The 12,581-nt window shown below is 41.4% G+C and overlaps 2 protein-coding genes across 2 annotated transcripts; one reads left to right on the top strand and one right to left on the bottom strand. All coding sequences in view use genetic code 11, as the record gives it.

The window, feature by feature from the left end:
- Nucleotides 1–582: 582 nt before the first annotated feature.
- Nucleotides 583–1,881, top strand: EGR_02831 (Protein farnesyltransferase/geranylgeranyltransferase type-1 subunit alpha; the record flags this gene model as incomplete). Its single annotated transcript, XM_024492080.1, has 3 exons — nucleotides 583–1,260; nucleotides 1,384–1,652; nucleotides 1,731–1,881. 3 exons carry the CDS (start codon nucleotides 583–585, stop codon nucleotides 1,879–1,881), a joined length of 1,098 nt encoding a protein of 365 aa, XP_024353574.1.
- A 425-nt stretch (nucleotides 1,882–2,306) lies between these two features.
- EGR_02830 (28S ribosomal protein S2) lies at nucleotides 2,307–4,474 on the bottom strand (the record flags this gene model as incomplete). The annotated part of the gene is made up of 3 exons (XM_024492079.1): nucleotides 2,307–2,708; nucleotides 2,885–3,210; nucleotides 4,408–4,474. 3 exons carry the CDS (start codon nucleotides 4,472–4,474, stop codon nucleotides 2,307–2,309), a joined length of 795 nt encoding a protein of 264 aa, XP_024353573.1.
- Between the last annotated feature and the right edge of the window lie 8,107 nt (nucleotides 4,475–12,581).

Genomic DNA, 12,581 nt, shown 5'->3' with positions numbered 1-12,581 from the left:
TTGACCTTAATAAACAGTAGTTTTTTTCAAAAAGACTCCCTTATTTTTGGCAAATGTTTTTGGCATTTTTTTGTGTTCTGAATTTTTAATCATGATGATTGTCGTAAAAGCAAATACATTTTCTTAAAAAATACGCCTAAATGAGCAAGTTTAGTGCTCTGCGTTAAAGTAAAAGTTGTGAAATTTCGCAGTCGTATGGTAGAATGCATACAACTAACATAGAGAAGAGCTGGGTGAAACCGCTTTGGCCTAAGTATCTACAAAATTAAACATAAAGCCAGATGTGCACGTTTTTATGATGCACGACTTTGTTTTTTCTTATAATAGATACTGTTATTTAGCTACGCTATTGCCTATTCCTACCATCGATCATGAAGTTTGTCAAGCGTCCCTCTTAAGGCAGCAACTCACTGATTTGTGGCAACTCTTCTAGCTTATACACAATGAATTCCATATTTGTCCTCGTTGTCCAAACTTTTCATGAAGCCGTGTATGTGCATTTTGTCGGGAGATGAAGTGACTGAAGTCAACATTTCTTTCTGAGGTCATCCATCGCTGATTGGTTAGTCTTCTTATAACAGAATGTCTGCTATCTTTGGTAGCCCTTCATCCTACAGGTATTTTAAAGATAGACCAGAATGGGCTGACGTTACTCCACTTAAGCAGGATGAAAGTCCTCGAGGTGTGGTGCGGATAGCATACTCAGATGCATTCGTGGACGCACATGACTACGTTCGTGCTGTCATGGCAGTAGATGAGCGTTCACCAAGGGTGCTGGAATTAACAGCCGAAGCTCTTCAAATGAATGCCGCAAATTATTCAATTTGGGCTTATCGACGCAATGTCTTGACAACTCTTAACTCGCACCTTGCAAGTGAATATACATTCACTAAATTTCTTCTTTTTGATCATCCAAAGAACTACCAACTATGGTATCATCTTCAGTGGCTAATGGAACAAGCTGTTAGAGGAGACGAAAGCAACGACCCAAAGACTGTTTACAATCGTCCGGAGTCGAAACTTTACGCAAAACTCATGATGGAGTTTGAACTCATCCGTGAAATTCTGGCAGATGATGCCAAAAATTATCACGCTTGGCAGTATCGTCGTTGGCTGGTTGATTTCTTTAGTGTTCCAGTTAAATGTGAACTAAAGTTTTGTGAGCACATGATACTTGATGATTCATTAAATAATTCAGCCTGGAATCACCGGTTTTATACGGTCATTGAGGAAGGACTCGATGATACCGTCTTTGACCGGGTGAGGCACTTTTAAAAATCTTGCTGGTCACACACTAACATTTCCTACTGCTTCTTAATTACTAGCTCATCTCCTTATTGTTTTGAAGCATACCTATTCTTGCCTTTTTGATCTCCCTTTCAGGAGATGAATTACGCTGTTACTCAACTAAAGTCGATGCCACACAACGAGTGCGCCTGCAACTACCTATTGGGTTTGATATCCCCACTTCCTTCCACCGTTGCTACAAGCGATGCGAAACTAGTTCACAAACGTCTTCTCATGGTTCGTGATGCCATCGAAGATCTAATTGAAAATGACCCAGATGGGGCAGGAGATAGCCCTCCAATTCTCGCTCTTCTTATCGATCTCTTTCACACTTCTCTTCAGCATCGACTTCTCAAACCTACACCGTAAGCATGCCCCCATTGTAGTGTGCACTGTACCTCAAATTTTAGTCATGATTGACTCGTTTCATCTCATTTTTTCAGCTCTACCGAGAGTTTAGAAACTCTTAGAGAGATCGCAGACAGCGCCAGGAACATTTGTGATCGTCTGGCTTTGGAACTAAATCGAGTGCGCGCCAACTACTGGAGGTATAGACGCGACCAAATTGAAAAGACAATGGAGGAACTAACCTAATCACCATGTTTTTTGATAAGTGCACTATTATTCCTACAAAAATTCACAAGAAACTTCGCTACTTTAGCACCTTTACCGCTGAGATCGCAGAGGATTGCAAATCACAAAAGTAATCAGTTTTGTCGTGTGGCACCATCCCCCTTCTTTTCTAACGGCTTCAGTGCAGCTCCAAAACAGAGATGTGTCTGTTTGTGGACTGGGAATATCTCGCACACCTATTTTGCTACTTTCAACTCGATCGATACACGATTTGGAGCGACCAGTAGCCACAAAGCGACGTGCTACATTGTGTTTGAAGAAGAGGTGCATGTGGGATGCCTGCAGCGAACGCCTTAGAGACAGAGTAGGAGGGGGTGGTGCAGGTAGCAGTGACGTTTTACTTAGCGTGCTAAGTGTATGTACATGTAGTGCGAGGGTGGCCTTGATTAGGGGTGTGCCAGGCCACCAGCGGAGGCGAGTCGTTTTCGCGTTGCGTCGTCTCTCCGTGCTCGGCGCTTGGCGTGTGCGATGGCTTCGGCGAAGAGGCCGCACCAATGGCGAATAGTGACGGGCGAATCGTCATTACCAGGCACTGGGTAGGTGACGAGTCGGGGGTCGCAGTTGGAGTCCACGATGCCCACTGTGGGAATGAGCATCTTAGCAGCATCGCGTACCGCCACGTGGTCAAAACCCACGGGATTTACGGTGTTAAGCATGATTATGAGGTCCGGCAGTCGTGTTGTGGCACCGAAGAAGTTCGTGGAATCTGTAAAAACGCCGCCTCCCCAAGGCCGGCAGTAGGAGTACTCACCAATCATCTTGGCCGTTTTTTCTACCAGGTGCATCATCTACAGTTGGGAGGTTTGAAACTAAGCACCAAGTTTGAAGTCACCAAAAAAGGACACTCCAAGCTGGAGCCGACGAAAGGAGTTAAAGGCACTCGTATGCTAGTTGTTGAAAAGATTACAAGGAAACCAAGGATGATAAATCCAAATTTTGGATTAAAAGTGACTATGACACCAACCTGCCTATGTTGTATCATAAAGAGGATGATGCCACCTCGATAAGCAATGTGAGCAGTGAAGTTGAGAGCATCAAATAACAGCTCTGCTGTTTGTTCCAAGTCGAAGATGTCGATTCCCTGACGGGTACCGAAAAGGTAAGGTGTCATGTAGGGGTTGCGGAGCATAGAGCGATGACCGAGGTGTGCACGGACCTTGAAAAGTTGTTCTACTGAAACTACATCGCGGAGACCAAAGTAGTCAGGGGATTGAAGGGGATCGGGCATGGCAGGAGATGTGTGAGATGAGGAAGATGCAATAGTACTAAGGAGATTCCGCCGCAGAAGAGCTTTATGGGCGACAAATAAAACAAGGTATGAAACCAGGAACACAGGTCATAAATACAACTAATGTAGCCTATGTGTCAAAAGAGCCCCAGGTAGAAAATCGCATTGCACAAATTCCAGAAAACTCAAGAAATCAGACAACCGATTTTCGTTGCTAATAGCATTCAGTACGGGAGATGACTCAGGCATACTATACAAGATTGAAGTAGACAACAGGTCGTATTACGAATAGCTTTCTAAGTAAACCTGTATCCTGACATACCCAATGAGGGACACCTGCATAATGTACGCATCTGCATTCACGCCTGCGCCCACAAAACTATTGGCCCTCAAACGATATTTGAAAAACTGGGCGCATAACCAAAGCGATAAAACAATGGTTGGAAAAGGACAGTCATTTTCGCAGAGAAGAAATAGGTGCGTCTTAGATTAAACTGACTTTGTGTGCTCAGCATGCGATTTTTAAACAGCTAATGTAAGCCTAAAGGACACTTACGCCTAGTCATGTAAATGAAATGCATTAGTTTGAGAGTAGCTGATAAAATTACTTAGGCAGTCATCATGTTGACAGTTACCAGCAAATAAAGTATTAGAGCGCTGTAAGAATGCCAAAGATAGATTAGCCCATCGTGTTCTGTTGGATTTCTAACACACAAATTTTTTGTGCATGATTTAATTCATGTTACAACACTGATATTCAAATGATTCTAAAGTAATTTTTGACAGATACACCGGTTTCCTAGGTGAAGCATAACTTGCGGCTACTGATGAGCTCATACAGTTTCATTTAAAGCATTTAATCTTAAGGTTCTAAATTGCAAACACTTCCACTTCTGATCGCCTTGGAACAAGGGAATGCATCTATTTGTGATAGATTAAATGGTCCTGCTGATAATTTTGTATCTGATGAGGAAGCAAAACTGTCAAGCCGAGTATGCCATGGCCCTCAAGGTAGGTCCTCCTTTGCGTCATCGAATGCACTCTGCACTCAGTCCTTGAATCAAAAACTGTTTAATCATTTTAAGTGTCTGTGCATCTCAGTCGGCTTCAAATCGCCATCAAAATTTTTTTGGTGCTCTAGTCTTCCAGAAGTTATATCAATTGTTGTACGAAGCATACTTTCTAGCTAGCAAATTTTGAGGGACTCTCTATTTCCACTTGATTTCAGGGTAAGGCAAAGGTCAGGCAAACATCATCACCGCTATCCACAGCAAGTGACGAGACAGTGAAACTTCGATCTCGATTGGGTTGTGAATCCTTTTCCATTGCACTAATACTCTCATGAAATATGGCCTCTTTGGAGGAAGGGTGATAATATTAGGCGTATTCTTACGAGCAACTAATCTCAAAAATTCGAACCACTTAATAGGCATTTTTTCTCTATTTTCATTGTGGAAATTTTTTTACCGAATAACACCAAATGATAATTAAAAAAGATTCTAATTTAGTAAATGGTTGTATTTTAACCCAGGATTATCACAGTATCACTTATTTGGTACTAGTAACTTAAATCTACCCACGTGAATCAACAGGTAAATGAAAAGATTAGTCTAACACAATATTGTTTTAACAGTGCTAACGAATTTAATTGAGACCTCTCTTGTCGAAATTACTGACTTATAAAGCTCAAATCTTCAGGCGTCCAACTTCCCACTAAGTCGCGTACAGCTGCTGAATCAGATGTAAGATTTGCAACATTTTTGGGTGCTAGAGGCTATGGTTGCACCGCCTCTAGCCATCATTCTACAATCAATGAGTGATGTAAATCATTGCTACTGTTACTCAAACAACAGGATCATTGTTAACAGTTTATTAGTAATACTTATAATAACCTAAGTCTAAATTTATGGAACAAGTGTTATTATTGTTCAGTAAAGTTGACAATTAAGCAATGAATTAAATTGTGTAATTTAGGCCACTACTATGCCACAGAATGCCCTCTAAACGGTAATCCACAGTATTAAATAATCGAGTCATTTATTTGCATTATTATTTATGTTCAAAATACCAAAGTATGATGCTGTCCATGGGCTCTATCCAGGTGAGGCTATAATTCTTTCCAGATTATCGGGCCATCTTTTGACTGCAATTACCATAACAATGTCCACATAGGTAGCAGCAAAGTTTTCACCCACTCATAAGTTATTTTTGATAATTTTCATAAAGATTTGGCCTCTAGATTTGGATTGATTTTAATAAACGGTAATGTGTGCTAGCTAAAATGCGCTAGTCATTTAATGCTCAGTTTTGGTAAAGGAGTCCATCAGGGTCTTCGCCTTTGTATCTTTGCTGAGTGAGCTGGCCTTCGGGCTGTGATAATGGCACCAAGCCCCTCTAAAGATTAGCAATCCATATACTGCCCGAGTATTATGCCTGTTTTCGCCTACGTGGAAGTCTTAGAGCGGTATACAAACTATCGCCTCTAACATGAGCCCTCAGCCGCCTAATTGTAGAGAGCGATTATCTTTATTATTTGTCCAAATTTCATATAATATTTGGACTAACCGCTTTTTCTTTTTCAATAGCTTCTATTTTACTAAAGAAAACTGAGCAAAGTGTAGAAACCGACCCAAATAAGGTCACCGTATGTGCTGAGGTCGCGTGAATGAATCGTCTTGTTTGATTTAATTTCTTCTCTTAAATCGGCATGAAAATAAAAGACGCAAATGCGTTCTAATTGCCAAGTAGATATGTCGCAGTGAAGACGCAACCGCTTGATGTGGGAGGCACGTCATAGTTAAACACAGGTGAAACTGGGTCTTGTCATAACCGAAACCAAAGCCGGAATGCACCCAACATAAGTGGCGCACCATGACAGCAATACGCGAATTTAACAATGATGAGAGAATCCAGAGATCGGGTTACTTGCCAAATCACTCCTCCGTAGAATATGATCCCATGGTCAGGAATGCTGAGTTGATTCTAATTGTAACGCCACAAATTGAAGCGTGGCACGGCGCACAATTTTGGATGTTCAAATAAGGTCATTGTTTATAACCAGAAAATGTTAAAAAATTGGTCTTACATTCTAAAAATGACCAATAACCAATGCTGCTGCTCCTGTTTACATATTATCCCCGTATCCTTCCCTTCCAACTTTTCCCTGTAATGGCTGGGTAAAACAAATTGTTCATCCCCGGTTTGAACCGAAACTAGATTGACTACGCTTTACTGTCAAGCACTCCCTTTGATTAGTAATTACGATTTTTTCAAATTAAATAACCCATTTGTTTAAACTTTCTATTCTCGGCCATCCTATGACCACAAACACCCATTAAATACGAATTTGTCCACTTTGCCAGCGAAATGAAATTAGTTGCACACATCTGGTTGTTTTATTCTTAAGCTAACCATATTGGCTAGCAGCCGTTTCGATTGCTTTAAGGCCTCTAGCGATCGAGCATGCAATTGTAGCGTCCCGAGACTCCCTGAAGACGAAAGAAGGCACAATACTCGTGCAGAATATATATATTTAGCACGGAGAAGGTGTCTGGGCTATTGGCATGGCCCAAAAGGCCAGCCCACCCAGCGAGGTACAAGGGGGTTAATTCAAAGTACAAAAGTGGCGCCTCACCAGAACCGAGGGATAAACCACTATCGTATTACAAAATTGTTCATTTTTGCTGAGGAAATCTTTTTGTTTTTGATACCGGGTTTTCAATTACTTAGCTACTTGTCCTTTCACGGATGGACTCCTTACTGACCGCTACTGGTGTGTAGACGACCTCGGTGGAGCGAAACATGCGGTAAGCTTGACAGGATGAAAGGATGAAGCGAGTTCCCACCTTCCTAAAAATTCCTGCGTCCAAATCTTCACATTAGGGGATTTGCGTGCAAAGGTATTTCGGCATTTCGAACGATTCCCTTTTACCATATATGGATCTTTTAAATTAATGATAAAAAAAATTACAAATTGCTCACCTCGCTAGTTCAAGCATGTGTAGGATTTGGAAGTGTGCGGGCTACACTTTGAACACAGTCCAAGTGGTGTGCAGGGAAGTCATTTTAAGACTTGACCTGAGGTTTTTTCGTCGCAAATATTACGCTGTGTGTTTATCAAGTTCGGCAGTTTGGTCGGTGTGTGTGCAAAACGGCTCTAGGGTAAATAACTTGGGCATCCCAGTTCTCGCAAATCTTCCTATAACTCCCGTTCCTAAAGACTCAGCATTGAAGACTGCATAATTTTTTGTTTTGATGCGAAGTGTTGTGCGCTTCATGTGCCGAGGTGTACATTAGCCATTATGGACTCTGTAGGGCCTCAACCAAATAAATAAAGGTACATTTAATAATTGGCGCACATTTAGGGATTAACTCCAATGCACTGTTGCAGTAGGAATGTCAGCAGACTATTTGCCCTGATTAACAATACCCAGCCAAGCGAAGTGGTAGAACCTTTTGGCCCATACCAGCGATTATGGCAAATAAGCGCCCATCAAAATTTGATTGTTTTATAGCGACTTACGGGACAACTTTGTGACCCATTCGGCTGTCATTATTTCCCACTCGATTAGCTGTTACCATAAATAAGTGAGAAGTACACGGCATATACTGGCTCACGGGTGTTGAATAACCGGGACGTCACATGCGTGTGACAGTGATGGTAACGATGATGAATGAACCTTACCGATAAGCGCCATGAGCGTATCACTTCAGCACGTACATATCTAAAAACGCATTCAACACAACTGTATGCAATACTTGGATTGCTTGTTTGAACCTTCGTTTTGATTTCGAGGGGTGCTTAAGTTTCCGCCTCTGTAACCTACGCTGGGCGGCGTATCCTCTGTGCCACGCTGATGGCTTCCTAACCCTTATGTGTGTCGGTAATGCATTTTCTGTTGTACTACTATGCCTTCTTTAGTCTTCAGAGAAGTCTCAGGGTGCCGCATTAATGGAAGTGGAAAGCGGACCCTATCTTAAAGGGCAACTTTAAGGGTTTCTATTGCTCAATGCTAATCCTACAATCAACAAAAGAAGGGTATATTCTGCGAATGGGAAAATTTTAATGTCTCCCAACCGAAGGGTTGAAAATGGCTCCTGCATTCGGCAAATACCCTAGTCTTGCGGTCTACGAGAATGATACTAAGAACGCAAGCGACACTAGACGTGAACCGTTTGGAAAGATTTGTTTTGGAGCTGTCTATGGTATCTGTATGAAGATGTCAACTACGTGAACCCGAGATACCTCCTCCACCTCCTTGCCAGTGGAAAAGAGCCCATGGAAGTCGTGAGCGTTACAATGTGTGCGATGTAAAGCGAAGAGAGGGGAGTAACTATTCAAATATATGCAATCTTCTCAGTCTCTTTCCACGTCTAAGTGTTGATAATATATTTGCTTTGTCACAACCTATGCAAATCAAAATGCTGTTGCTAGAATAGGTAATAAGTAAACACAAGGCAACGTATTTGTTCGGTTCGTTAGGGTTAATGTATTTACCGAAGCCTTCGCTCCGGTTCGTGAAGGACGATGTAGTAGGCAAATATTTGCTCTTGGGTCACGTTGTTTTGGGCACTTAATAGGGAATGAATCGGGAGTAAACTCAGTAACGCAGGAATCGTGGGTAAATGTAATGCTTTGGTTGTTTGTTTAGTTGTTTGTTTTGGTTGCGCGGGCAATTGGGGCTCCATCAACGTACTTCCGATGGACGGTCTGGTCCCTGGGCCATGTAAGTAGCCGCCGCCCCCCGGTCCTCCTCTTTGTCTGTAATGCATATTCTGCTTAATTGTTGTGCCTCCTTTCTTTTTCAGGGAGGTCTTAGAGGGCTACATAATGGTCTCATTTTTCAAAGGAACCTGATAAAAATAAATTTTGTTTCTCAAATCCTTCAAAACATCTAAAATCTCCTGGCAAAGTTTCATCGTCCCTAAGTGCAGGTCTAAGCGTCTCATATAATAGAAGACGGGGTGGAAATCAAGAGATCCGGACATGAGGTGTGAAGTATTAATGCCTTATTATCGCCTTTATAAAGGGATGTGACACTTAACGTTCACTACTGTAACACCCACCGTAATTACCTTAACACAATCGCAATAGCGTTTTGGAAATGGAAGATGATGAAACGCAACTGCAGATTAGTACATGTGCAGCTCTAAAATAACTAATTACGGAGTTATTTTTGGCTTCGCATATGGTGAACAGAAGATACCAGCACAAGTGTGGCTAATTTTCGACCTCTAAAACTGTTGAAGCTCTCAAAACTCGTGCCATCCTAAAGAAGAGAATCGCGTGATCGCCAGTAGAATTGCCCTTAAAGTACAGTATACATTCGTTTTAATGAATCTACGGGGTAATAATAAGTAAAAATTCATATTTTCCCAACTTAGCAGTCAGTTACTCTTCTAAGCAGACTAACTTCCACCAAAAACCAGTCACTGCGCCATCGTTTATAACTGATAATGACAAAATCGTCTTTGTCACCAGCTTTTTGGGAGTTTCCATGAGTAAATCAAGTATTCATGGAAAAATTCAAAGTTTGCTTAACGTGTATTTTGTGGGGAGGCTTCGTGACAAAACAGTTTAGTATGAGGACATGGACCCACCCTATCATGATGGCTTCTCTTGTTTCTAAATCAAGAGGCTTTGTAGTGCTAAATTGATCCACTAAGTAAAGTCATCAACAATGAGCATTCGTGGCTTTGCTAGTGGCGCTTTGGCTTCCATTAGTAGTAGCCTCCTTCTGTGCAGCTGGTCATACAGACTGAATATGTCAAAGAACCTCCAAGTTGTTCTTCGCATTACTCGTTAAATGAAACACAAACAGAATTTCGTGTTAAAAAAATCATTTTTATCCCCGAAGTGCAGACGCGTGATGAATAAAACTTAATATTTTCAGTGTGTTTTCCGCAATCTGTATAGCAGCTAATATGTTGAATCCTAAGTTCCCCTCAAAGCTTCTTCCATCCACAACTTAGAGCTTCCAGACATACAATGCTTTGGCTACATGCATAATAATTTGTTTCATTAGTTTTACCATGGATCGTTGAGACATTCGTTTTGTATTATTATCCGGAATGAAACCCCAAATAGGCTAAAAAACAAAGCACTCTATTTGTCTAAGTGAACATTTGCGTAGGCATATTTTTCCATTAGATCTGACTGTTGTTTACAGCTGAGTTTAAATGAGCTGCGCTGCCTGGCATTAATGCTGCGTTCAATATTAGTAATTCCGTCAAAAGCCTGCCTGTTAAATCATGAACTTCCACAAAGCTGACCGCTCTTTTGACGGTTAGAGGATGCTCTACTAAAAATAGCAATTCTTCCGCAAGCACACCCCACAAAATCAATCCTGCTTGAACAATTACTGGGCCTCTATGGGGTGGGAGAGTAGTTCCATGGCGCGGTTGAAACTCCGGCGCAGTAATTTCGCTTATCCTTTTAGTAGGGTATTAGTAAAGCCAGGATAAGCGCCTAACGTCGTGTGAGGGCACATCTAGGTGATACTCTAATAGCGCAATTTTTGTCAACCTTTTAGTAGTGACTAATCACTACTTCAAGAGCATTGAAATTTTGAATAGGGCTAGGGAGACCTTGGTAATTGTTGCATCATTCACAAAGACGTAACCCTCCTATTTTCTTACCTAAGCCCAGTACACTAATGGCATAGAGGGACGCGTTTCTTGTCACTTGATGACAACTGGTCTCAACAAACCGGGTCACATGCAGGTTGACGGATTTTAAAACAAAAAGATGGGAACTAACTACTCTTAGCCTAGAGACAACTACATTAGCTAACTTTTGAACTGAGCAAAAAGGAATGGAGGTTTGTGTCATTTTAGAATTGTATAAGATCTAAGTTCACATCGTGGTCGATTTCCCTCCGAGACTGGTATCGAGCGTGTCAATGTCACCCCCTAGAATTAAAACATGCTAGCATTTAGTAACAAAGATTAAACTCTTTCCAATAAAGCATATTTCCATTCACAAGGCATTAAAAATATTAGGTAATTGGCAATCTGTCAAAATGGATTTTTTAGGACGGACAGCAAAAACCTGGATTGAAAGGTGATTAATGTATTGGGCAAGTATCTAATTAGGGGAATATTTTTGATAGTATTGCCCAGAAGTATAAAACAAAGACATAGAAGGGACATAAACACTTATGTCCTGCCTTTCACAAGTCGTGTACTTTAGAGTCATGCCGCCAATTTTATCACAAGACTTATATGCAGTAGAAAACAGATCAAGACAAAGGGGTAAACAGATGAACATAAGCAAGTGAGTGCCTATGCGTGAGCAAGCAGATGAAGAAAGTTTCTCAAAAATAGAGAAGGAGTGCACGTTCGAAGCATTGTTAGTGCAGTACTACTGTACTAAAATTTTCGATTTGCCGCCCCCATTATGACGCTACCTATTGGATTGACAAAGTAAGTAGATGATTTTCATCCATCTTATGCGATCATATACAAGTGAAAAAGAGGCATATAGATGTCAAGAAGCGCCTAAAAGCAGCTCTTTTGTTAGGAAGCCTGGCTGTGTGGATGTCTCAGAATTACTAGGGTGGTTTGAACTCGAGGTTTCCGGAGGCGATCCATTGCCGCCGATTCTTCTAAGGAATAGCATGACCTGTTGCATCAACGCATAATCCGTTGATTTTACAATTCCTAAAATCCGGGTTCAAAAAAAAATATTAAGAGGTAAGAACGATTCCATGAGCTGCGAGTTCTGTCGCACTACTTGGACAGTGTGTGAAATTTATACACTCAAAAGCTCCAAAGGTGGAACTGTATGTCATAAATAGTTTCACATTCATTTCGGAAAAACCTCGGTGATGTAACTCCAGAAAACTCACAAAATCAAATGTATTGAATTTATCCTCCCATTGATAAAGTGGTGGAATGCTATTTGCCTTGATAACACGTATGAAAGTCTTTTTTGCGCCAGAGCATGCTTTATAATGACTGTAAAAGCAAAACGCCTCCGACAGCATTCATTTGATTGACATTTAAGCATAAGAGGTGACTATTCTTGGAGAAACTAAATCTCTCGAGACACTGGTAACGCTACAACACTCCACCCACGAATATCACCAGTATGAAAAGTGAAGTCCATAAGTTATACAATGTGGGAAATTTTGTCTGTTGCCACATGCCCACCTTATTTTAGTCAGCCAAAGAGGAGTACTAACACCCTGAGAAATAAAAGTGATCAATGCCATGCTTATCCTTTCAATCACTCGACTGCTGCGTGAGAGAGGATTGTTTTTCGTAGTCTGCAGTCTTATTGCCCGAAGGTGCGCGTCTCTGGTTAGCTATCAGAGCCATCAGGATTAAAGCCGAGTCGGCATTTGAAGTTGGACTTTTGAACTATGCACGTCACAGAGCGGCCAGTGCATCATTCCGGAATCATACATCGTTATGTTTATCGTGGTTTATG

Source organism: Echinococcus granulosus, assembly GCF_000524195.1.
Source record: "Echinococcus granulosus chromosome Unknown EG_S00013, whole genome shotgun sequence".
Classification (NCBI taxonomy): Eukaryota; Metazoa; Platyhelminthes; class Cestoda; order Cyclophyllidea; family Taeniidae; genus Echinococcus; species Echinococcus granulosus.
Note: the sequence above shows the minus strand (reverse complement) of the source record. Positions and strands in the feature narration are given on the sequence as shown.